Source organism: Pseudopodoces humilis, chromosome 2, assembly GCF_049639895.1.
Source record: "Pseudopodoces humilis isolate 2021_Gansu_Grassland_sample_001 chromosome 2, ASM4963989v1, whole genome shotgun sequence".
NCBI classification, from domain to species: Eukaryota; Metazoa; Chordata; class Aves; order Passeriformes; family Paridae; genus Pseudopodoces; species Pseudopodoces humilis.
The window spans coordinates 37116639-37142051 of NC_142201.1; the positions used below are offsets into that span (position 1 = coordinate 37116639).

At 36.1% G+C, this 25413-nt stretch overlaps 1 protein-coding gene across 3 annotated transcripts in view; it reads right to left on the reverse strand.

Annotated features, from left to right (window-relative positions):
* TPP2 (tripeptidyl peptidase 2) overlaps positions 1-25413 on the reverse strand; it is a 50959-nt gene that overhangs the window by 21475 nt on the left and 4071 nt on the right. For all 3 annotated transcript variants that reach the window (XM_005516474.3, XM_088051093.1, XM_088051094.1), the window contains exons 2-21: positions 23283-23411; positions 21470-21565; positions 20966-21070; positions 20191-20315; positions 19323-19486; positions 17903-18057; positions 16823-16899; positions 16153-16280; positions 14199-14298; positions 12063-12211; positions 11825-11940; positions 10083-10251; positions 8050-8207; positions 7481-7557; positions 6539-6645; positions 5579-5733; positions 4228-4344; positions 2543-2643; positions 507-603; positions 95-232 (exon numbers count right to left, since the gene is read on the reverse strand). In XM_005516474.3, coding sequence (XP_005516531.1) covers positions 95-232; positions 507-603; positions 2543-2643; positions 4228-4344; positions 5579-5733; positions 6539-6645; positions 7481-7557; positions 8050-8207; positions 10083-10251; positions 11825-11940; positions 12063-12211; positions 14199-14298; positions 16153-16280; positions 16823-16899; positions 17903-18057; positions 19323-19486; positions 20191-20315; positions 20966-21070; positions 21470-21565; positions 23283-23411 — 2463 coding nt within the window. The remainder of the gene's footprint in view (positions 1-94; positions 233-506; positions 604-2542; positions 2644-4227; positions 4345-5578; positions 5734-6538; positions 6646-7480; positions 7558-8049; positions 8208-10082; positions 10252-11824; positions 11941-12062; positions 12212-14198; positions 14299-16152; positions 16281-16822; positions 16900-17902; positions 18058-19322; positions 19487-20190; positions 20316-20965; positions 21071-21469; positions 21566-23282; positions 23412-25413) is intronic.

Below are 25413 nucleotides of genomic sequence, written 5' to 3' on the forward strand. Positions count from 1 at the left end.
TAACAGGAGGCCTGGGAGGTGCAAAGGAATAAACACTTTTTTTCTTTCACAGTTTGCAGCAAACAGAAGGTAAAATAAATACATTACTCTGTACCTGGTGTGGATAGGCATCTCCTGAACCCATCTGTCTTTTGTTCTGGTCAAAAATAATCCAGAGTTGACTATCAAATTCAGATTCGTACAATAATTCACAAAGAAGTGGACAGCTTGGAGTTACTTCTCCACTCTTAGGCTATTAAAAGAAAGGTAAAGGTATTTAATCTACTATAGAATAAAACAAGTGCAATCCTTACATGCATATTCAAAAAGATAACTGAACTGTAGCCTGTTTCAAACAACAAAAGCTTTCAAAGTGGACCAAATCAGAATTTGACTGTTGATAGTCTAGAGTGAGAATCTGGACTTCCTTTCTGAGAGAAATCTAGTTAAAATTAAGAGTTGGTTTTAAAAAACATGCTGTATTTATTAACTTCAAAAAAAAAAAAACCAACTAGCATAACCCTTACCTGATGGAAGTTATAGGTCAAAATCATCTCATACAGCTGACGGTTATTTGGTAAAATATCTCTGGAGCCCAAAGGTTTTATTTTCGCACTCACTGGTCTGCAGTTAAACAACAAAAGGTTCTCTTGAGAAACACGTATCCTCTATCAAAATTTGTCTTGCTTAAGTAGAAGCATGTTCTGAGGTACAAATGAATTCAGTACATGCCATAACATCTCATATATTGTAACTATCCAAGCAGCATAAATTCCTCAGTTAAAATTAATGTCAGTCCAAAAACAAGGTTTAATGACACTACAGACACTGCCAAAAAAAAAAGAGAAGCCAATGTAGTAAGCATGTCTCAATTCTCAAAATTAAAGGCCATTAAAAGTTTAAGCAAAAAAAAAAAAATCAAGTTGCATTTCTAATATCCATGCTGAAATCAACACTTGCATTTGTAACTGAAAGACTACTGGCACTGCAATTAGAAGACAGAACAACTGATAATTCTTTGTTACAGAAGGTTGTATCTTCAGAGAATGTAAGAAGCCTTACAGAAATGTGAGTAGTAACACAGAAGAATGTACACTACAGAGTGTATATGTTAACTGAGATACAGTTGGGAAAAGCAGCCAAAGTTCAGGGCAGCCAAACATTTCAGACCTTAAACATCAAAGAATACAAACAAAATAATAAATGATATAGGAAAAAATCAATGCTTCAGAAATAAAGAATAGCAGAATCAGGGTGGTCTGGCATAATTTAAGTTTACATTTCATTCATTAAAGCAGATAACCTCTAACTACATAATCAGAATTTGTCTCTAAGGTTCTGCCAGGTCTTTCATTGCCGAGGACACAGACTAGTCACCCAGTTAGATATGGGTGCTGGGTCAGCCCACAAGTCCATTTAACCCAGGTTTCCTAGTCTGGCAGACACTGGATAGACTGCTGACAGGAGCCTTAAGAACTGAGTAATACCACAAGACATGATATGCCTCCCTAACATTCACCCAGCCTCCAAGCATTTGAAACAAGAGACAGAATGAAAAGCCATTCATTAATTTTCCCTCTGTGTTATGACTCATTAGTTTATTCAAGAGATCCTACTCCTGCCTTAATTTAAATACATAAATATTTCTCTATAGTTTACTTAATTGCAGTTCATTTACTGTCAGATGAGTGCCTTACAAGGAGTAGAGAGCACTTCCATTTTTCCAACCAAGAATGAGATAAAGCTGTGTTGAGGGACTGCTTTATTTCCTCATTTAGGGCACACCAAATGGATTATTTCTGAATCTAACATTAGGTAATATGTTCATTAAACCCCTGGCAACCTCAATTTCAGTTACAAGTACCCAAAAGCTCCAGACAGAGCCCCAGTTCCCCACTGACAGGCCCAAATAATGGAAAACTTTGGATTACTGACTACTGTGAAATTGTCCCACATCTCAAAAGTACCATTTGAACCACATGGGATTTCTTTATCCTTCTGAAGTGACCAACTTTAATCACAGATGCACCTTTTAGAAATTTTCCAGCAGAGGAAAAAATCAGCATGTGTCTAACTAACAAGGTAAACACAGCTTTCCCCCCAAAAATCTGCACCAGATTCTACAAAAACACTTTTAGTCAAGCAAGAGAGAGAGGACAGTCCTCCCAGGCCAAAATTTGGCAGAATCCCAAGCAGCTGTTTAGGAAAAAAAAACAAACCAAACCAAACCAAACAAGACAACAAACAGTAGCACATAACTCCAATAACTCTACAAATTTTTTCTTTAGATATTAAACTACCTCTTATCTGTAAGTGTCTGGAAGCAATGGAATATTTTTGTAAAGTTTTGATCTTTCAAATTAGCTTAAAGAAAAGTAATTTGTCTTGGAAAAGTCACCACAAAGAAGAGAATGCTGACAAATTAATTTATGCATCCAAAGCTACTTTGAATTTGACAGGAATATTTTTGTAATCCTGAATTTCACTGCTAATGTATTACTGTTTTAACTCTACATATGAGGAGTTTTCCCAGTCTCCCAAAACAGTTCTCCAGATACTCTACCTGAGCGTTTGAACCCAGCTTTTCAGATTTATACATGGAGCAATATCTTCGTATTTCAACAGGGACTGAACATCAAACCGTACAATGCCTTCTGAAGCGTGCTAGAAGAGGAGTATAGAACAGTTATGCTTCTGTGCACTTGCAACATCAGATGGGGACTACCCGTTACGACCCTCAAAACACAACATAAGCTGTAATTATTTATACTTCAAGTATAATTTGTCATTTGTGTAATTTGGAAAGTGTCACAAGTGCATCTCTATTTTACAACAGCAGATAATACTGGGACTTGCAAAACTCATACAAATAAAACTTAAGCTCCAGTTGTGGATTTTTTTTCCCTTCCTAATTTAAATACTTTGTACAGAACTGGTAAGTCATACTTCAGGCAGGACTGAATTTGTGCATTTAGGGTGATTTACTTTCAATATTTAATTCAATATATACAATATAGAATATTAAAACAAGTATTTTATGGTGCTTCCTAGGACTATTATTACAGAACAGATTAACTCTGCAAAAGAGAAACAATACTGCATACACAGACCTGGTGATGGGCAAAATAATTTGATAAGTTTATTTCTAGCAGTACCCCATGACAAAAACACTACTATATGAGCACTATTGAAAATGATTTTATGAAAGTTACTGATGCTCAAAAAGGAAGGGCAAGAGTATTTGTATTCTTCTATTTTTCACTGTCCATTATTCATTTGGCATAATCCTGCTGGACTGCGGGCAGCTTCTGTGCACACTATCACGAACAGTTCTTTTTCTGTTCTACCATTCAAGACCTGGTACCTTAACACACTGCACCCACTATTTCTTCCTCAGTTTATTTAACTCTTAGAGCCTGAATACATCCAAATTCACCCACAGGACAGCTAGAATTTGCTGTGGCCTTTAGCTGAAAAAAAAGGCAAGAGCCAAGACAGATTAGCATGGCACTGCTTCATGTAGGTACCAGCTCTCAAAGAGCTCTCTCCTGAGGGAAGCAGGGTCAAGCCAAGCCAGGTTGCACAGGACAGCAAAGAACACAGGACTAAGACAAAGTACTGTAGTTATCTCACTAACATTTTAAGCAACTTTTTCAATCCTTTAGTATCAAAGACCATTAGGAATCATAACACTGCCCTACCCACTGTACCTTCAACTGCTCTAAATGATGCATCTCAAGCCAACTATGACATGTCAACAGAACACTGAACAGAAAATAAATTTTAACAAAATTTTACTCTCAATATAGTATTGAGAATGCCGTTTATTTTACTATTTACTACTATTTAGCAATGGTAGTCTAGATATTCAAGTTGGAGAACTGTGGTCCCAGCAAAGTTTATTTATATAAAACACTTAGTACTGTAAGCATATTTTCAGCCATTTAGTATGTTTTTTCTACTGGTGTTGAGTTTAGGTTGTTTGTTTGCAGGTTTTTTCTCTTCCTTTTTTCACTACTGGTTTATAATGAAAAGGCATAGAAGAAAAATCATAAATAATGGTAACTGGGATTTCTCTGGGACTGAACTCCTATTTAACAATTTTTAAGAGAGAACATTAAAGTCCCACATACAAAAACACTTCTATTGTTTCTAAATACAGACAAGAAGGAAGAAAAGCTGTTTTTTTTTTTCTGAGATACCATAGGATTTCACAATAATTCTATATAAGCACTCTGGAAAACTTACCATGTTTAGCTGAGGAGCACCACAAAGTACACCATGGAAAGAAATTGTGTAATTAATGCTAACATCACTAAGGCTTGCCCACCACCGAGCAACACAAAATTCAATGGTTTTTCCAGCCTGGATAACAAAAGCAGAAAGTTAGATTCCAGGTCCCATCTTCCTCTTCTATTGACCCCAGCCTCCCTAAATCCAAGCCAAAAAAAAAAAAAAAAAAAAAAAAATTAAAAAAAAAAAAATCAGAATACAACTCAAAAAAGACTCCTTATGCCCAGTTTACTCCAGTTGTATAGATTTGTACAGTATTGAGTAAGACATTATACTTGGTTCAAAAAACACAAGACAATTCCAACAAAACAGATGACTGACAAAGGCTTCAAAACAAAAAATGCCAGGGTATACCCTACACAGAAAGGTAATGCTTTTAAATATTCTGTCTTCCATTCTTATTCCTCAAGAAAGGCAGACAGGTTAGTTCATAGATCAGTTAAATCTAGTTAAATCTAAATTTAGTGTGTCCCCTAAAAAACATGTATTAGAAAAAGAGATCTCACTCTCTGACTAAGGAAGATGACGCAAAACTTAAGAGGTTTGGGTTAGTTTTGTTTTTGTCTGTTTGGTGGGGTTTTCTGGGTTTTTTTTTTTTCAGTTTTTAACTAACATGATGAAATTCATAATGTGTCAATGGGACCAACATAGCTTATGGTCCCCCACCTGATACTTCCAGAAGGTAAGGGACCGAATCACACAAAAATTATAACTACTCTTTGGCATTAGAGCTATACAACTAAACTAAGCAAAATGGGACAAACTTGAGAAGGAGGCTCTGTTATCCACACCCCTGAACTGTTAGTTCATTCCCTGACTGTTTTGGACTCCTGAGCTAGCATTATCCAAGCAAAGACTCCTGTACCTAGGATGCATGAATGTGAGCCAGTCAGTTACTCATGGCTTCCAGATGAAGATGTCCCAGAGTACCGCATTAACCACTAAAGGCAAAATATACTGAACTATTCAACAAGTCATAGCCCCTATCTGAAAGGGAAACAAACTGCTTTGTATAAACAAGTACAAACAAATTCAAGAGATTAATGTGTATTACATCACAAAATAGCTCAGAAATATTAGCAAGCTCTTAAAGATCTTTTCAAAACTGAAAATCAAATGCGTTGACTACTGTAACAAGCACACGATGTTTTGGGTTTCAGGCTTTTCTCAGGAAAAAAAAATCCCAAATAAGTTATGTTATTAAACTGTTATATGCTATAACAATACATAACTATACATATACGATATATTACTATATATTATATGTTATACATTACTTTATTTATTCCACCCTAAGCTAACTTACTAAGACAGGAAATGCTTCAGTAATTGAGCCTTTTTCTGGTAAGGATGAAAATTTGTAGAACTCATGACTCCTGTATGCTTTTTGTTTCACGAGCTGAACAGCATGAAGCACAAACTTGGCAGTCACATCAGCTGAACACGAACACACTGTCACTTCTAGATCAAAAAAAAAAGAAAATTTAGTCTGAAGACACAACAATTTTAGAAGAAAAGCAGAGATTCACCAGACAAACAGTACTTTCACATGTAATTTGTAATTTAAGAAGTTATGCAGTACCCCAAGTTGCTCCACATGTATGGATGCTTATCTATCAATTTCAAAAGCCCTTTCAGGTAAAAGGAAAACCAGCTAAATTCAGAGGATGGTTAAAGAGAAATAATTCTCAATTAAATGGTCAAAGTTAATCAGATAGTACATATGTATCATCTGTATAGGACAGACTGCTGAATTCCAAATTAAGAGTCTTATCACTAACTTCAGTCTAAATGAAAGATTTTTGAAAGGTCTATTGTTTAGTAATCTCACAAAGAAAGACAAGGGAAAAAAACCGTTTTTTTCCCTTCTTGCGAAATTATGAGCTTTTTACCCATTGTGAAAAATCACATATTCTTCAGTTACGACTTCTTCCAATACTACATCTATACACCCTAAAAACTAGGTAAGCCTCAGACACTGATACTTTTACCTAAACATGGGGCATTCCTCTAGGTATAAGCAACCACTTCAGATTGTTATTGGCTGGTTTCTTTAAGATTTAGAATCAAGATCCCACTATACCAAAAACTGTGAAATAACTCAAAATCACTCATCTAAGAGATTAAGAATCAAACAAATATTTACATATTCATGGGCCAAAACCTTCAGTATTTATTCAGGCAGAACTCAAAATTATTTAAAACTAACTTTGTCAAGCCTGGCAGATGCAATCTTTAATTTAGTTAATGTGGTTATCTTCCTTACCAGCCCATGTAGCTCCCTGTGGAACATCAATGAAGTGCCTTCGGATCTGACCAGGTTTAAAATGAACATCTGTGTGTGTTAGGTCATAGCTTGATGATTCATCTACTCTGTATGTCAAAAGGAAAACACAAACAGTAGTCAAACAAGCTGTGAAGCCAATTTTTAAAGCATTTTAAAATGCAAAAATACTCTAAAAATGTGTACAATAAGGATATTTAATTTTTAACACCAATTATCTTAATCCTACTAACACAGAATCTGACAGCACAACATATCCAAAAGATTTAAAACATCAGCTTCACCACACTGCGTAAACACCTTCCCCACCTTCTTGAAATTATATTGCTTAAACAGAAATATCACAAAATCCTCATTTTCAGTGGATCTGCTTTTCCTGACTGAGTGAATTGCCACTGAAGTGAGCTAAGGTATGGAAGTAGCAATATTTCCTTGAATGAGTTAGAGAACATTTACTTTGTCTTTACCCCTCAGGGCATATTGTCCAGCAAACAAGTTTAATAAAATACTCTCCTTCCCTATCAACACCACTTAAGTCTTATGTTTAAACCAAGGATGGGTGCAATACCAACTCTAAACTCATTGTATTGAAGTCATGATCAAAGCTTATCCCAATGTATACAGTGGCCAAATAATGCCCTCTGACTCTATGTGCTCTAGGTCACCAGGCAGAAATGAAAAACCGAACTCCAGCTGACCTACACATATGAGCAGTACATTGATTGATACTTTGGTCAACAAGCCAGAAGGCATCTGTATGCTGATGGACCAGGAAACTGCTGCCACTGTGGCTAAGCCCACCAGGACACACTGCTGTCACAACCAAAACTATAAAAAACGTCACAGCTGCATAAGTCTGCTGTAAGAATCTTTTCAGGTGTTTGTAGAAAGTTCAGGAACTCTCAGAGTTCTGAATTTACTTACCTTGTTGGTATAACAACAGTGATTGGAACTCTGAACAGAGGGCCTGCATTAGGCATTGCTGTATCATATCCACACACCTAACAAAACAAAATAGAACAACTCAAAATCTTTGGTCAAAATCCAGCTGTAGAAGACAACATTCAACTTAAATGAGTCTTTTGAGTCTTTGTAGCTGTCACTGAGTTTGACCACTGTCACCCTAGAAACAGTAACACATCAACAATCACTGAAGAAAAAAGATGTATTTCCCATTTTGACTCATTTCACTAGAGGAAAAAAAACTTAATGGTTATTTATTTGGCTTATATTTTCTATATGCTTTTATTTTGCAAACTCAGATACTCAAAGTTCTACAGGTATGTATATACAACATCGTATATATATATATATATATATATTGCTGATCCCCGGCTTCCCTCTGTATAGTGAAATAGTGTGGCATTACCTTCTGGTCTGTAAAGCTCAGAGATTTTATTTTCTTATAAATTATTTCTATAAAAAGTTGATAGAAACACCATAAGGGCACACAAGGGCACAAAATCCTGCTCAGAACACCAGTACTTCCATACCTCTGTATAATGTACTCCTCCTCTCAGGCCACGTGGATCTACACGAATATTTATGTGCCGACACTGGTTCATGAGCTCTAAATGACTAGGACACTGGACCCATGGTGCATTTGAAGTTAAAGCTAAATGAAGCTGGAGAGATATTCTTTCAGTGTTTTCTGTCAGGAAACAAATTATAAAAACAATTCAATAACACAAATATGTGCACATAGTCCCCTGTAACAGTATTTGCCAATAAAATATAAACATTGGTAAAATATAACAGGAATCAATTCCTTAGGGCCCCTGGATCTCAGATTCTGCACTCTATGACTTCTTTTAACTTGACAAAAACAGAACAGCAGCAGTAGGCAGTAAAATAAAGGTGGTACCCAGGAGGTATTTGAAATTCCTCGCCCCTAGAACAGTCAAACCTGACAAAGTCAAAGGTAGGCTGATAAGCAAGGCTTCAGTTATCCACAGTATAGTCTGGAAGCAGATACAAACTTTCTTCTATAGATAAAGTGTTGCCTAATGAAGAGAAATACCATAAAAAGCAATCACATTGATTCTGAATGCTATGCTTATTACCAAACTACATTATAAAGCATACTAAGCAAGAGGTAAAGTCTACTAAAATTACTATGGTAATCTAGTCAGATTTTGCCAACAGTCAATCTTGGCAGATTCTTTAAATTAGCTTCCATGCCAAAAATGCTATGCATTAAAGCACAGCTTCCAGAAAATCATCCAGGGCAGTTGAAATCTTTTAGTTATTAGCAGCTTATTCCTGCTCTAAAGATTAATGTCACTTTGAAAACTTTTTCCTGTTTCTTAGTCCTAATTAAGCTCATCTTAATTTTCAGACATTTCATCACATCTAGATTAAGCACAAAAAAGAACACACTATTGTAACTACAGGAGAAGCAATAGAAGCTTGAAGAGAGGTTCAAACTGAGCAATCAGCCTCCCTTATTTACAGTTTCTCAAACTCAGTCTTGTTGAATACACCAGACACAGCACAAAAATAACTAGGGAAAATAGGTACTAGGGAAAACTAGGGAAACAGCATCTACAACTACTATGTGCCAGTCATCCACTGTCGATGCCTAATTGTTTTTATATTGCTTATTTCCTGCAGAAGTCTAGCAAACAATTATTTTGTGTCACATGTTAAATTAAAAATGCACTGATTGCAATGTAAGATATCAGGCAATTAAGTTATTCAGAGTCAGTAATGTACCCTAATTCAGGCCCTTTCTGCCCCTAAATAAACTCATCCCTCTGTCACATGCCAACCTTCTTACTGATCACTGGTTTTAGGAAAGGAATAAACCCAGTAACAAGATCTCACATGGCTCACTTTTTGAATACAACATAATTCAGCCTCTCAGTGAGTTCCAATTATTATTAAATAAAGCAAGGCAAAAAGGATTTGTGGAAAAAAAAAGTCAAACCTTATTTTAATCTGCACAAGTTCTTTTTACTCTTTTAGTAATAAAATCCATATAAATTCCTGTACTGCCCTTAGATATCTTTATTAATTATTAAATACTGAATGGAAGTCTAATTTGTTAAACAAGATTTTTCTCAGGTTGCAGAAACTTAGATGAATTCCAAATGTAGAATTTATAGTCTTTAAATAACTGAGAAACTAATTTCTGTGTAAATGCTTTCTTCTTTAGAACAAAAGTTATCTACAACAAAAAAACTGAAAATTCTGTAATTTCATGAAACATCAGGGATCTATGATTATTCTTCTGTTTCTTCCTAGTCCCCTAACTTGACTTTAAATTTCTACAGAACAGAGAGATCTTTTTTTCAGTGAGAAGAAGCATGAAGCAACAGTCTACTCAAACAACATGAAAGCCCTGCAGATGCAAGTCTGAGGTTGGACTGGAAAAGTTGTTTATTTGCACATCTTCCTTTACCATGAAACTTACACTGACTCTTTTTACAGTACAGATTCCTATCACTCCTCATTATGATGACTTTTTGTTTCAAGTTGACATTTGTATTTCTCCACATCTCCACCTACAAAAGCTCTTTCCTACCTGTATTCTCAGGAAAGACAGGTTCTATGCCAACCCCATGATCAGATGGTGCCACTATCTGGGCTGGATCCCTGAGGTAGATTCCACGGTTGCTGCCAACAGTAACTGTGAAACCGATGTTACTTGTGAATGATGAATTCTGAACGAGGTAGTCATAGGCTTTATCAACCTGTTAGAAAGAGCAAATTCTAAATTAACAAATTTCAACTTAATAGCACTTTATGCATATTCTCTTGATTATGAAGTGTTGAGCAAGCACAGCAACAAACAGTGAAGTACCTCACATGTTACCTGAGCAACATGCAAATCGCACGATACTCAATGAGGCAATTTTTGCAGTCTGCAATAGCTACAGAGAGCCCAAAAAGCCAAGAATATTTAAAAAAAACAAACAAGGCCAAGTCTCCTCTGCTATAAATCCATCAAAAGATTCCTATTCAGAGATGACTTTGAAGAAGAGGACTTTAAGGCCCAAACCTCCAATTCTAATTTAGGTGATTTTTTCATAGGCGAGGCAACAGTAGTTAAAACATTTAAAACTTTTATATAAGAAGTTGAGCTATTCAAATGAGACAAGCAGTGGAATACCCATACAAGTTTTATATATTGATATGAAGTAGAACGATCAGGTCATGAAATCTAGCCCTGGGTCTAAGTATATGAGCTGCCACAACAAACTCACATGACAAATACACCTTCTTGTTTTAAAAAGATACCCTTCTACCTCACTTGCTATTTTACTGACGACAAAAATCTTAACTTGTCTTCTACATGCCATCAAGGTACTTTCATCAGTGAAGACTAGGGCACCCTCCTTTGAGACAAATGGACATACAACACCTTGTCTCCCAATCAAATTCTAATCACATTTTAACATGTGATTTAATCACAGGCTACTAAAACATCTAGTATGACTGGTGCATTTTATTTTTTATTTGATATGGCTACCACCACTGCTGCCTTCTGTACCAATCTCAGCATTACAGATGTGCTTAACAGGCATTACCTACTAGGTTCTAGCATCTTCAGAATGTGAGTTTTGGGTAAGCATTTAATATCTGGCATCTTGAAGCACAAGAGAAAAATCTTGTGATTTTTCAGGAGTGACTGTAGACAAAAACCAGTCCCAGCTCTGTAAGAACATAAGCTTATGCATAGGGAGACACTCAGTACGCCTTCATCATACAGAGGATCACATCACAGATTTCCAAACTACTCTGAAGCTCACAGGAAATGAAGAGCATTCAGACTGCTTAGTGCAGGCCTGCAGCAAAGCCACCATACAACTGCAGCTGTACTTCTTTGTGAACCAGCATGGGTATCTGCTTTCACTGCTCAGAACTTACAGTCTCAGCTTTTGTCTGGACAGAACAAGTTCAGCTCTCTCTGATGATACATCAAAACATTTTTGGACGTTAATACAGAATTTAGGCACCCAAACCCACATGTGGGTGATGAAAACACCTACTACATCCTACTTTTATGTCCATGTATCTTTTTGATCAGTCTAAGAATGTGTCCAGTTATCACATTTATTTTACAGTAACTGCATGCTGAAACTGGAAGAACCTTCTCATTCCTCCTCCCCTCTTGCTACATTCCCTTCCTCTCCCGCCATGAGACTTTAGAATCAAGTAGCATGGAACAAACTGAGTGAGATCACCTCTAAAGCCGCTTTTTTTTATGGGTTAGTTTTTCACCAGCAGTTATTTATATTATACTATTTTTTTGGTTGCAAGTACCTGAATAATACCATGTCCTTGTGCAAATACTTCTATGTTTTCAGCTTTCACTGCAGTATTTTCTAATGCTCTTCTGACAGAATGAACAGTGTAATGAACTTTATTAGCTTTGAGTCCTGAAATTAAAAATAAGGTGTTACTGGATACAGCAAAAAATATGAAAGCGACAGCGTTTTTTAAAGAGAAAAAAGTATCTCTTTTAGATGATGTATTTATGTTTAATATTGTAGCACTTTACCTGACAGTACTAATGCAATGCCTCCACATGCATTGGGAGAAGACATGGATGTGCCATTCATGAGCTGTGTTCCTCGCAGAGTCCAGTTTGGAACAGAAGCAATAGCACCTCCTGGGGCACTGATACTTACTCCAAGGGCTCCATCAGTGCTAGTGTTAAAAAACAACAGTTAAGACACCAATTTGTTTTTTTTGCATGCTTTAAGATAAAGTTTTCAGTTCATTTTAAAGAAAAAAGGCTCACCTTAGAGAATATTCGCTACGCTTTACTTCACTAAACCCATTAAACCCCTTAAACCCAAGAAAAAGCATGCCACCAAGTAACAATTTAAAATGTCATGTTAATCATCAGCTGTGCCTGTTTTATGGTGAGAGGTTTCTAAATTCACACTCCTTCAATATTCTCCACCAGGCTTCAGTTTAGCCAGCAGAATACTTTCTGTGATTTGAATTACAAAATGCACACAAACCAACCTATTGAACACTTCAATAAATAAACTAGTAGTCCATGTAGCTTATTTAATGGTTATTACTTCTAAAGAAAAATAGGGGAAGGAAGGCTAGAAAAGATCCAAGACCTAGACTTCTAATTTAGCATGTTGACAGTTCATTACCAGGTCAAGTTTTGAATTACAAGCCTGAGACAAGAGGGCAAGGGGAGAACACATAAAAAGCAATGTCAAGAGGTAGGTCAGGATCAGCTAGGCCTGATCCCTAAACCCCACTTTTTCTTTCACAAGCATACTGAAGAACAGAGCAACTGTGTGCCTATGACACACTTAGCGCAGCATCTAGTTTTCAACTCAATAAGCCAGATATGCTCCATCTTTCTTGCTCTGGATAGACAAAAATTGCACTGCTTGAATAAGGACAGCCCTGTGCCTAAGTTATTAAGTTCTATAGACAGGCAGGATATTTTAGGGTACTTATATCCCATACTAATAGCTTCATATGTCTAAAACTATCTGAAATCAGAATATTCTAAGTATTATACTGCAATGTGATATTTGGACATATTTTATGACAGCTGTATATAAACCCATAAAAAGGTTCTGCATCCCAACACCTCTGGACAAGCAGTGCACAGCACACTGGCCTGAAAGCCTCGGCTGCTTACTGAGATACTACTACTAATCCCTACACCAAGACTGTTCTAGTAAACTTCAGGAACTCTTCAGTCATCCGCACATTGCACCATAAACAAGGACATAAACATAAACATCCTCCTTTGGCCAGACTAGGCCTTTCAGCTGATTATTTTACAGGGCACAGTGACTAAGCACTCAAAAAGTGATCTATATCACTTTTTTATATATGTCTGTGCATGTCTATCAAAATTAATTACAAATTGATCTCCCTTTCTCAGCTGAAGGCAGAGAGCACATTTCTCTTTTCCCTACATAAAACATGACAATTCTTCATAGTAAGATTCTTGAAACAATATACTTGCCTGTAAATGTACAAACACCATAACAGCTAGAGAACTGGAATTAAGTCTAAACACAGGCAAGAACTCAAGAAGAGATGTTACTATTTTTTTCTTTGTCTATCACATTACTATCAGATGCTTCTGAGACATGAAACAAAAATTGGAGTTTACTTTGCCCTTGAAATTTCTTTTACAGATATATATAAAAAATTTCTGTAATGTAAGGTAGAAATAAACTTTTCTGCCTACTCACACCTCTACTGAACTCAAACAAAACCCTTGAGTAAGTAATGCCATCCCAGTAATGTAACTGAAGCCAGAAGTAACACCACTGCAGTAACAGTATTTATTTTTATCTTCATCAGTTATAGCACATTTTTCACCACACTAACCTAATGAAATGAATGGTATAGAAAAAAATAAATGAAAAAAACCCCAACTTTCAGTAACTTTTATCATATTTGAATAGATCTGCACCCAAATATTTTCCCAGATAATACAGGCTATGCTGAGGCAGTTCCATGCTATTCCCTTTCCTCCAGGAGTTCTAGAGCCCAGCATACAAAGGTGTTACCAGAAAAGCAGGCTAGTTATGCTCTTTCCACAGGAAAGAAATATTTTTATTTTGGTATTACTGACCAATTTTAGATTTTGAGTTATGTCATTTGAACCCCAAAGTAATCAATTTGTTCTTGGAATATAACCTACCTAGGCCCTCTGGATGACCACGTGTATTGATTTGCTGGCAGTTTTTCCCTCAGAGAGTATTCAGCAACCATCATGTCAGGTGACACATAGGCACCAACACCTGTAAAAAAATATTCAAGTGTTTTAGATGTAATATGAATTTTTGTTAAAAACGAAAGTAAAATACTTCTGTAGTTTAAATTCTTTATGAGAAGAATTCTTGCTTGACATTTAAAATGGAAACACATTTTCCATCTCATTAAATCTGGATATTTTTGCAAGGCAAGTGTAACGCATCATGCTATGCAGTACCAATGCTGATGGGCGCACTGTATAATAGTAAAAAATCATGCAAACTTTAAAGTTTCACTTTTATTCAGCTGGAATACAACCTTCTGCACTTCTTTCACAACAGGTAACTTGTATGTGCCTTCTTTCTCTCCTGCACCCCTCTCCTCTGCTTACACTGCTCTGCCACACACTACAACAAATGCACCTCAGGCAAATACATGTGAATCGGTTCCTGTTCATGTTCAGCTACACCCCCTGGAGCAAATGGCCACATCCACCCATCTCAAGCAGTCAGGGGACAGTCATTACAGGGTATTGGTTCCAAGTGCACAGAGTATGTAAATGACTACATCGAAGCCTGATAAAGTAGCATTTGTACAAGAGAATGCCAAGTATACACATTGGAACTATGTCATCTACCTATTCAAGATGGTAACACTCCACTTTGTTTACAGCACAAGCACTACCAGGGTAGTACAAAACTACCATACCAAGCTGACAAATTTGGCAAGGCCCATGTCTGTGTGAACTAAGCCAACCTGTCAGCTGTATTTTGCTTTACCATGAAAAAATGAAAACTCTATCTGGTTCACTCCAGATGGAGGACAGGAGCAAGCTACTTGGCATGTGGAGTGAATAATCACACAGTCTCTAGAGTGATACAACTAAGCTGAATTGACAGAGTAGATGCACTGTAAAAGCAAAGCCAGTGCTGACCTGGAAAGAGCTTGTTCCAGTTACAACCCCCAGTGTCAGCAGTGAATTAATAGCAGAATAACTTCCAGAAAGTAATAGCATTAATTCTACTAGAAGCCCTAGAATAGCAGCTATCCAGCTTTCAAGGCTTCATGCTAGTCTCCTTACACACTGGCCTCCTTGCATAGGAATTCTGAGACTTAAAAAGCATCTTGTGTAATGCACTAGTGAGACAATAAAGGATTTATATAAAAATTAAGACTAAGGAAATGATACCTGAACGCTAGACATTTTGCTAAATCTTGTAACTCAACCTTTCACTAAAATATCAAAACCGTGTATTAGCCCATCAGAAAAAGAATTTTAATGACAGTAATAGACTTGCACAGCAGTGGCACTGCAGCTGAAAAAATTCCTCCCCTACAAGGACTTGTCTAGATTCTGACATGGAATTATTTTCTATCCAAATTAAAAACATCTGTTTCACTAAAAATAAAAATCAGAGTATCTGATGAAGACAGATGATCCAAAACTGTAGTTCTGACAATTCAGAATGCACTGCCAGACTTTCCAGAAGACTAATGAAAATTCAATTTAGAATCATATTTTTATATGCTGCATTTACCAGCAGGTATTGGTTGGAGCAAAGTGGTGTGCTTAGACAATTACAGTTGAAAAACTAATCCTGAAATATTCAAGTAAGACAGACCAAAGATTTATTTTGCAAATTTTATACAAAGCCATATCAGATCAAGACCATTTGCCTCCCACATCTTTTCTACACAAGTAAGGTCTTGAATTGTAAGAAGATAACAATCTAAATTTGTATACATAAGTTTAGAGCAAGTGTCTCTCTCAGAATTAACCTTGTAGCCCAGCATGCAATTTTGTAGATTTAGTTCAGTAATTACACTTGTAACAAAAGTACAAAGTTTGAAAAGACAGAAGTTGAATACTGTCAAAGTTTTTTTCTAAATTAATTATTTACCTATTACACTAGATGTAGTTCCACCAGGACATCCAACTGTAGAAAGGCAAGGACCATTATTTCCTGCACTTGAAACATAGATTACATTGTGTTTCCACACTGCTTCATTAATCACTTCACAAATTCTCCTGGAGTAAGAGAAAGAAATGAATCATTTACTCAACAATATTGCTTTCTTTCACAGGACAAAGCTCCCATTCTGTGTACAACCTCTGACCATTCAACAAACAAGGAATATTATGCAGCCTGCTTCCCACACCTAGTAGAGGCAGTTCCAAGACAGAAGCTGACCACAAAAATATCTTCTGGTTTCAAAAAGGAGTGATAACTATGTAGTGATCCTAGGTCTTCAAAAAATACCCCACAGCTCATGTGGTGTTGCAATTATGGAAGCTCTTTATTATGCTGAAATACTATTTGTGTATGTATAATACGTATAATATTATAAATCTGTGTACTATGTATTTGTGCACATACTATAAATTAAAAGCATTTTTAATGGGTTTACTTCTTTTAAAGCAAATTTAAAATTTATACTGCACATATTCTAACATATGAATCATACGAGCCTGGATGATTAACTCTTAGTCACTAGTTAACTTAAAGAAAGCCCAACAAATACAATTCCACCTCTGTGAAATTAAAATACTTTAACCACAGTACTACTCACCCAGAATTTGGCCAGTGTGTCGCTTCCCCATAGCTGTAGTTGACAAGATCACATTTGTACTTTATTGTTTCTATCATCTGGTAAAGTAAAAATGGAAGTTATAGTATGTGCTAGTCAAAGAATGTTAGTGACTTCAGGAATGACAGCGGACATCTACTTAAATTGATTTACTACATCTAAGAAATACAGATAAATCTCTTGAATCTAGAAAATAATTTACTGCAGCCAGTTAAGTGCTGTTTTCCCAAAGAACAAAGAAAATTTAAAAAAACTATTCCCTGAAAAGCCTAATTCTTGCTGTGTTCCCAGCTATAAATTAAGACATTACCCTATGAGAAAACTGCAGACAGCAAACATCATCAGTATTGTCTCAAGAACATAAAATTCTCTTTTCAGATACAGTTTGGTTTAACTACAAAAAGTTGCAAAAAAATTATTGTTCATGTTGCTACATCAAAATATCCCATGGACCACAAATATAGTCTTCTATTTTCAGATCCTTTTCTCGTGTAAAATTTTTCTTTATAAACTCATTATACAGAAAAGCTCTTGGGTCTTTCATCATTAAAAGTAACGATATTTTTCCTCACTCTGAAGAAAGAGTTAACACAAATACAGCAACATAGGTAGATACTTGTCTCTATTCTAGATTTTTATGTCTCCTACAGTTATCTAAGTAACTATAATAGATATACTGACAACACAAAGAACTTTAAGCAAGTAGGCAAGTAACTTCTCTCATGCATTAAGCTAGCGAGACATTGCAAGTGTGTTAGCCTAGAGAAACTCTAAGTGCTCTGTGCAACAGAAGTCTTGTTTTATACTAAAACACTAATCTTACAATATGCTTTAAAATACATTCTAGTTGTTTTTATGGGTTTTGGCTGTGTTATTTTTGCTTGAGGATGTTTTTTTGTTTTTTGGGTGGCTTGGTTGATTTTTTAATTTTTGATATTTTTGTTGGAAATACTGTAGAACCATAAAAACAAAGCCTATAGACAAAAAGGGCATGAAGTTTCACAGTATTTTATACTTAAGTCAAACTGCTGAGATTAATCATTTATTCAGTGAAATACCCACAGCTCTTATTAGACCAGTGCCAGTTTCCATTGTACTTAGTCTTGTATCACCAATCTTAATTGCAAGAATCTGAGCTCCAGGAGCCACACCATTTCGTTCTGGTTCTTCTGGAAAGTATCCAGCTGCAATACTAGCCACATGTGTTCCATGTGCTCCTGTGCAAATGAAAAGTATGCATTTTTAGTGGACTTCATTTATAAGAACTCAGTATGCTACAGCTCAATTAATTTTCTCTTTTTGAGTTGTAAGCACATAAATCCAGTCAGTGGCCAGTCACCAGTGCTGATGCTACCAAAAGGGTGACAGTGTTCACCAGGACTCAGAAGTGCAGCCAGCTCTGTTTAATATTTTTTTTTGATGATCTGGACAAGGGGATTGAGAGCATCCTCAGTCACCGTGCAGACAACAACAGATTGGGCAGGAATGCTGATCATCTGGAGGATAGGAAGGCTTTACAAAGGGATCTGGACAGGCTGGATCAATAGGCTGAGGCCAATTGTGAGGTTCAACAAAGCAAACAGCTTTTTAAGGAGAGAAAGGAGGCAGCAGAAAGAGATGAACAAAGTATTAACTTAATTCCACTAACAAAAGTTACTTCGAAAGCTCAACACTTCCTACTCAAAGTTATGAATATTACACCTGAGACAGCTCAGGTAGCAGGGATTAAGAATAGAAAACAGAACTGCACAGAAACAGAAAGGAACATCTCAAAAAAGTTACCATCTATTTAGAAACCTGAATTGCTTATGTAGCTCTACTGATATGGGATAGTGTCATGAGGAGTTAAGAGCATTTTCAAAGCAAATGCATCCATACCATCCTAACCACTCCATTTGCTTCCAAAATAAATCATGATTATTTACAGAATACTCTAAAACAGGTTCAGAGGTTGGAGCTACAGCTATATTGACACTTGACATAATAAAAAAAGTTTGTACAAACCCAAATTAAGATCATTACCCATTTTGTTCATGGATATTATATTTAAGTATAAATTTATTATCTTACAATTTATTGTATTTTAAGTGTAGGAGTACGAAGGAGAGCAACTAAAAATCAATCAATCATCACTCTATATTTAACAAACAAAACAAAAAATGTTTTTTGAAAGAAGGTTCTCTTTAGTTTAGGCTTTAAGATGCAGGAACATCTTAAAGAGTACCTAAGTATGCACATTCTATGTATATATAAAGTTGACAATATTTCATACAAAAATGCAAGCAAGCTTGGCAATGAGCTATCATTATAGATATAGTTCAGGAAATATGAGTATTGATCTTAAAACCCGTAATAACAGATGCTTGTACTATGACAGCTGCTTTGAGCCATCCCAAGTATCAGAAACAGGACCCAATATAAATTACTGCTTCTCATGATACCAACTTAGCAGCAAAATGTTCTTAAGATGACTTCCATTTACCTCCACTTGTCACAATGGAAAGGAGGTTTCCATCATCATATATATTCACAGAATAATTCAACATCTCAGATGTTCCAAAAGATCCATATTCCTGAGCCTCTCTGTAGGTTCTCAGCACTGTACAGTTAGTTAAGTCACCACTCTCACTTGTATCTATGCAGGCTCTGTTGACAAAAACAAACAAACAAAAAGGTAATGTCCCAACTGCTGCAAACCTTTGGTTACTTACCCTGTCCAGCTGAGCATAGCACAAAGACCTCAAGAAGTCTGGTTCTGTATGTTATCTTTAAAATTTCTTTAAGCAACTACTTTAAAACTTGGTTGTTTCTACTGAAGATTCAGAAACTATGAAGTTATCTAAATAAACTTATTTGCAAACACTACTAAATTCAAATAAATCTGTATTTGAAAAGCAAGAGTACGAAAATTCATGCAAATTCAAGGAAGAAATTTTACTAAAGGTAGATGTTCAGTGCTGGTACACAAATATTTGAAGTTTTACTGTTTTGTATGATGCACATTATCAGTTAAGAAATGTGCCATGTTACATTCTCAAGTCTGTGCAAAGACAGGTGTTTTGTTTTTTTATCATATCACCAATGGATAGTCAAAACAGATTTATTCTGCTTCAGAAGAAAAATCCCATAAGCTTACACTCATATCACACTGTCTTCAATAAGACTTTATGCCATCTTCATTTGGGACCAGAATTTTGTCAAGAAATTCAACTCAAACAGCAGGATAATTTTAAAGTGAAAAATACTTAAAACCTCTACAAAGAGGGCAAATACAAAAGGTAACAGGTCTTCGATGCAAGCGATCGTTTTATGTAAAGAACAAGACATTTTAGACAAGTTTAGTCATTTACCTCCAGGTCTCACCATCATGCCACACTACACAATCATATACTGGACCAGGATCACTGTATTTTTTCTCAAAAGAATTCAACAATTCTACTTGATTTTGAAGTTCTTCCTTTATTAGCTTATTTACCTAATAAGGTGAACAAAATTCATTAGAGTATTTAAAAAATTATTACAAGATAGGTAATCCTACATTCTTTTCTAGTGCTATACATTTTTCCCACTACTTTCTCAGGAATGTTAGACTATCCTAGAAGCCACAAATATCTAGAAGTTAAATGGCTTTCAACAGTGCACTATTTATATTTCACTTATTATGTACAACTACTTCTGATTTCTGTTAATATAACATTTAAAGCCATTATTTTCTTGAAGACTGTTAAATGATAAAGATTGAGGCATTTCTGGTATTTCACTGAAATAGTAAACACTTTATGAAAGAAAGAATATGTTTAGAAAATTCCAACTTTGAACACAGCAAGGATGGTGGCCTCAAAAAATAGCACATTAAATTAAAAAGAAAATTTACTGAAAACATCCAGCAATTTTTTTATATAATACCAGTTTCATATCTGACACCAACTCTCAAAAGCGAAGAGCAAACAAAACAACTACACACATAAAGACTTATAAAATTCATCAGAATATACACTGCTAAGTTATCTGCTAAAATACTCACAAGCACCCTTCCTTCACTCATCTAATGAAACATTTTAATCCTGTCAACCAGTAACAAATTGTTGCAAAGAACAAGTTTATAAAGGTAGACTTAATGCAAACCTGTGAGGGAGAGCTATGAGCAGCATCAAATTCTTCCTGTTTCCTACAGGCCTCTGCTAGAGCCAGCCTGTGAACAGGATCCCAGAGCTTTTCCTTGCGCTCTTTCTGTAAAATAGAATAGAGGTTCCTCAATATATTAAGAAATACATGTCAAAGTATGAAGTCTATAAAGATAATTTGAAAATTCTGATTTGAGAAATGACTAAAAAGTTCCATACAATAGTATAAATAAGCATAAATTGCCACAAAATTTAAAAAATGGCGTATCAGTAATTTCGTACTTTTCACCTCAATGGACCACTGTGAGGAGGAGCACTAGGCCACCTCCTGTTGCTCTGAAAAAAATCACAGAAGAAATGGATCATGTAAATAATAAAAATCAGAGAGAATAGTGCTCAACTGCTGGTTAGCAGCCTAAGCATGTTAGAAAATCACATGCTGTGGTGTTCTACAGAACTGTAAAGTATGACTATATACCAGAAAGAAAAGATAATTCCTCCTTACCTGAATCCTCTCCTTAAGAGCTTTAGGATAGATATCATAGCCATTTTTTATGCCAATGTGATATTTGCCTGAAGGATTTACCCAGTTTGCTGGAATCTACAGAAAAGTATATATAGAAATAGGTTAACTAATGGCACTAAAAAAATTCCACAAACAAAGCAGTTCAGCACTGTGTAAGACAGCTTAGCAGAACACACCTACAAATAATGCCAATTTAATTCCGTGTCTCCATAACAGTAACTACTGCACTGTTCCAACAACATGACATGGCACTTTCAATCCAGTTCCCAAAAAAACAATATCAGTTCATGTGACACTGCCATTAAACATCTTTAAGTATTAATTCTTCTGACAGTCTACTTTTAAAACACAAAGTCCCAGCTTTACTGAATTTACTGGGTAGAGACCTGGAGAAATAATAGTACCATAAATGAAACCTAACATGAGCCAGTATGGTAGAAAGTCATGACAAACATCTGAATATCTCATTTCACATCTTGATGCAATTTAGACTCAGTGTATCAGGATCCACTCATCCTAGTAACAAGAGTAAAAGACCAACAGATTCAACCTTACAATCATCCTCCGTGCAAAATTAGTAAGAAAGCTGACAGCATGGAGAGATCCAAAGACGTGATGCCCCCACATGACATCATTAATCCAATGAGGAAATCAAGAACATGTTAGCAACATCAGTTCTGTGTACCCAAGACCACTACTATATTTTGTGTCCTTTCTGAAAACCCTACATCATTTCTGTTCTATGCATAGTGGGAATTCAGTGAGTCTACCACTAGGTCCTCAGAGATTTTTCAGACTCTAAATCTATTCACCACAAGCTTAACACAATCCCTCTTGTAGCTTATGCAAATGTGGAAAATACTAGCACTTTTAAAGACACAACTGTGTCTGATATTTTTAAAGCATATTAGCATGTTTTCTTCAGACAATTTCCAAAGCTGTATCAGATACTGTTTTGAACAAATAATTAATCATTTGTCAAATCATCAAGCCACCCAAAAAGCCCTATACACACTCCTATTCAGCTTCAGAAAATACTAGAAATAAAGTCGTATAAAAAGTGTAGGAAACACTAAGCAAACTGCGTGAAGATGAGCAAATGCAACATTAGGTTTGGGTAAGATCTGGTTTGCTGGTTTCAGCTAGGCTAGGGTTGATTTTCTTCACAGTAGCTGGTATGGGGCTGTTTTGGATTTGTGCTGAACACTTTTGGTAACTCAGGGATGTTTTAGCTGTTGCTGGGCAGTGCTTGCACAGAGTCAAGGCTTTTTTCTCTTCCGGGCTCTTTCTCTCATCCATGCCAAACAGTGGTCCAGCTGGAGATGCACAAGGATTTGGGAGGGGACATAGGTGGGACAACTGACCCCAGGCACATTCCATACCATGTGGCATCATGGTCAGCATATAAAGCTGGGGAAAGAAGAAAGAAGGGGGGAGCCATTCAGAGTGATGGCATTTATATTCAACTCATTTCCTGGAGATGGCTGAATACCTGCTTGCCCATGGGAAGTGGTGAATGGATCCCTTGTTTTCCTTTGCTTGAATGCAAGGTTTTTGTTTTACCTATTAAACTGTCTATCTCAATGTATAAGTTTTCTCAATTTCACCCTTCTGATTCTCTTCTCCCCATGTTGCCAGGGGAGGGCTGAGTGAGAAGCTCTATGGTGCTTGGTTGCCAGCTGGGTTTAAACCGCAACATCTGGTTAAAAGGTAGTTCTGAAACAGGTGCTAAATTTGCTGTTAAGCAGAGAAGATGATGTCCAGTGCGGTCTCTGTACCACCAAATACTCACCTTTAAAATTCTTCCAGAAAGACCAGTAATTTCTCCATCTTTAGGTTCTGCAATGGTACATGTAGTTACATCACCACTGCCTGTGGTGTCAATTATATCAATTATCTTCGGTTTCCCATCAGTTGTAATCTGAAAATATGAGCACAGAAAAATTGAAAATGTACTTAATTACCCCTTAGCACACAAACCAGGAAAGTGTTAAAAATATCAACTAGCTTCCTCAGACACCCAACCTTTAACTGAAGGACATAATACCAACTTGAGCTCAAGATGAATTTTCAAAGAACTAAGACAAACATGTCCATCTTTCTGGTTCATACAAATCCACTTATTTCTAATAAAGATTTAGAAGATAAAGTAAAAACACTGTATCAACAAAGCACAGGCAGCCTCAAATTAAAAGGAAGCCTAAATTTGCAAAAAACCAAATTTGCAAGAACTACTATTTGTTTTTGTATTATTTCCTGTGTTGCTTCTAACCCCTCATTCTGGATAAATTTTATAATAATGAGCACAAGTAAGAAGATGAAAGGTGCTGAAGTACAAACTCTCACAAGCTGGAGTCTCTTAAATGAGCTTAAAGGAACCTAAAAGGAACACAAGTTACTATTACCTTATTTTTCCTGTTTCAAAGATTCTGCTTTGTGTTTTAATCCATTTGCACCGTTAGAAGCTATGGCTATATGCACCTAATACATCTATAAGAAGTCTGGAAAGATGATACAGCAGCCTCCCAGGACCTAAAGAAGGCCCATAAGAAACCTGAAGGCAACTTTTTACAAGGCACAGGCAGTGACAGGACAAGGAAGAATGGCTTTAAACTAAAGCAGACTATCAGACTAGTTATAAGGAAGAAATTTTTCACTGTGAGAACAGTGAAACACTGGAACAGGTTGCCCAGAGAGGTGGTGGAATCCCCATCCCTGGAAACATTCGAAGTCAGGTTGGATAGGGATCCAAGCAATCTGATCTAGTTGAAGATGTCCCTGCTTCTTGCAGGGAGGTTGGACTAGATGGCCTCTCAAGGTCCCTTCCAACCCAAACCATTCTATGATTCTATAAATTTATCATATGTACATATTTTTACAGTTCTATATCAAACACTGATTAAAAAAAATCAATCATCTTCCTAGTATGTTCTATACAATAACTACACCGAAAGTGAAAAAAGCTTCATATTCAGAAAAGCAGCAACATTTGTTGTTTCCTACCATTTAAACATATGCTTTTTTCCTCTATCAATAATTTTCATATTAGACATAATATATGGAAGGTTGTTTTGTTCCAATAATGCTCTGAATTGCGAATTCAGCTACTGGAAGCTACTGAAACATTCAAACAGTTTCATAAAAGTCACTCTGATACTGCCAAAAGGACAAGAGCCAGGTTCTTATCTCATCTCCACAAACAAAAAAAATTTGATACTTCCATGTATCAAATTCTCATGGCTTAAAAAAAACCAAACAACAAAAACCCAACCAAAACACATACAACCCAGGAAAAAACTCCCGAAAACCCAACACCAAAAAGCCAACCCAGACAAGTAACAAGCAACACCTTGCATGAAAACAGGCTTAAACAGCTTAAAAAAATAAAAAGAACAAATCCCAAATATTCCAAACCCATAGCAACCATAAAAACAGTACCAATTTAATTTCCCAGAAGGTAACAAATACTCCTTTTGATCAGGCTTGCTAGGGAAGAACTTCCATGACAAGAAACCAACACTCTACTCCGTTCATAGAACTTCAAGTTCACTGAAAAAAAATCTTTAGAGCATCTTAACCTTGTACAACATTGACTGAACTACAGTTACACAGTAGTGAAAATTTACTTGGGAAACTGTGTGTAGGCATAAACTATACACTTTACAAACATTTGTAATTAATGTCTTCAATGTTGGCTGCAATTCACACAAAAGTCAGGAGTTGCTCCAATACTAAAGCGACTGCAAGCCAAACCTGAGATTAGCAGCACTGGATATTTTTCAATATGCCTCTACTCAAAGTCAACTATTCAGTGATCAAAGTACAAGAAAACAAGAATGAAAATGTAATCCAAGGTGACTTGTTTGAAGGAGGCAAGTTATACAGCAACAGGTGGCCAGAACACAGATTTATGCTGCAGCAAG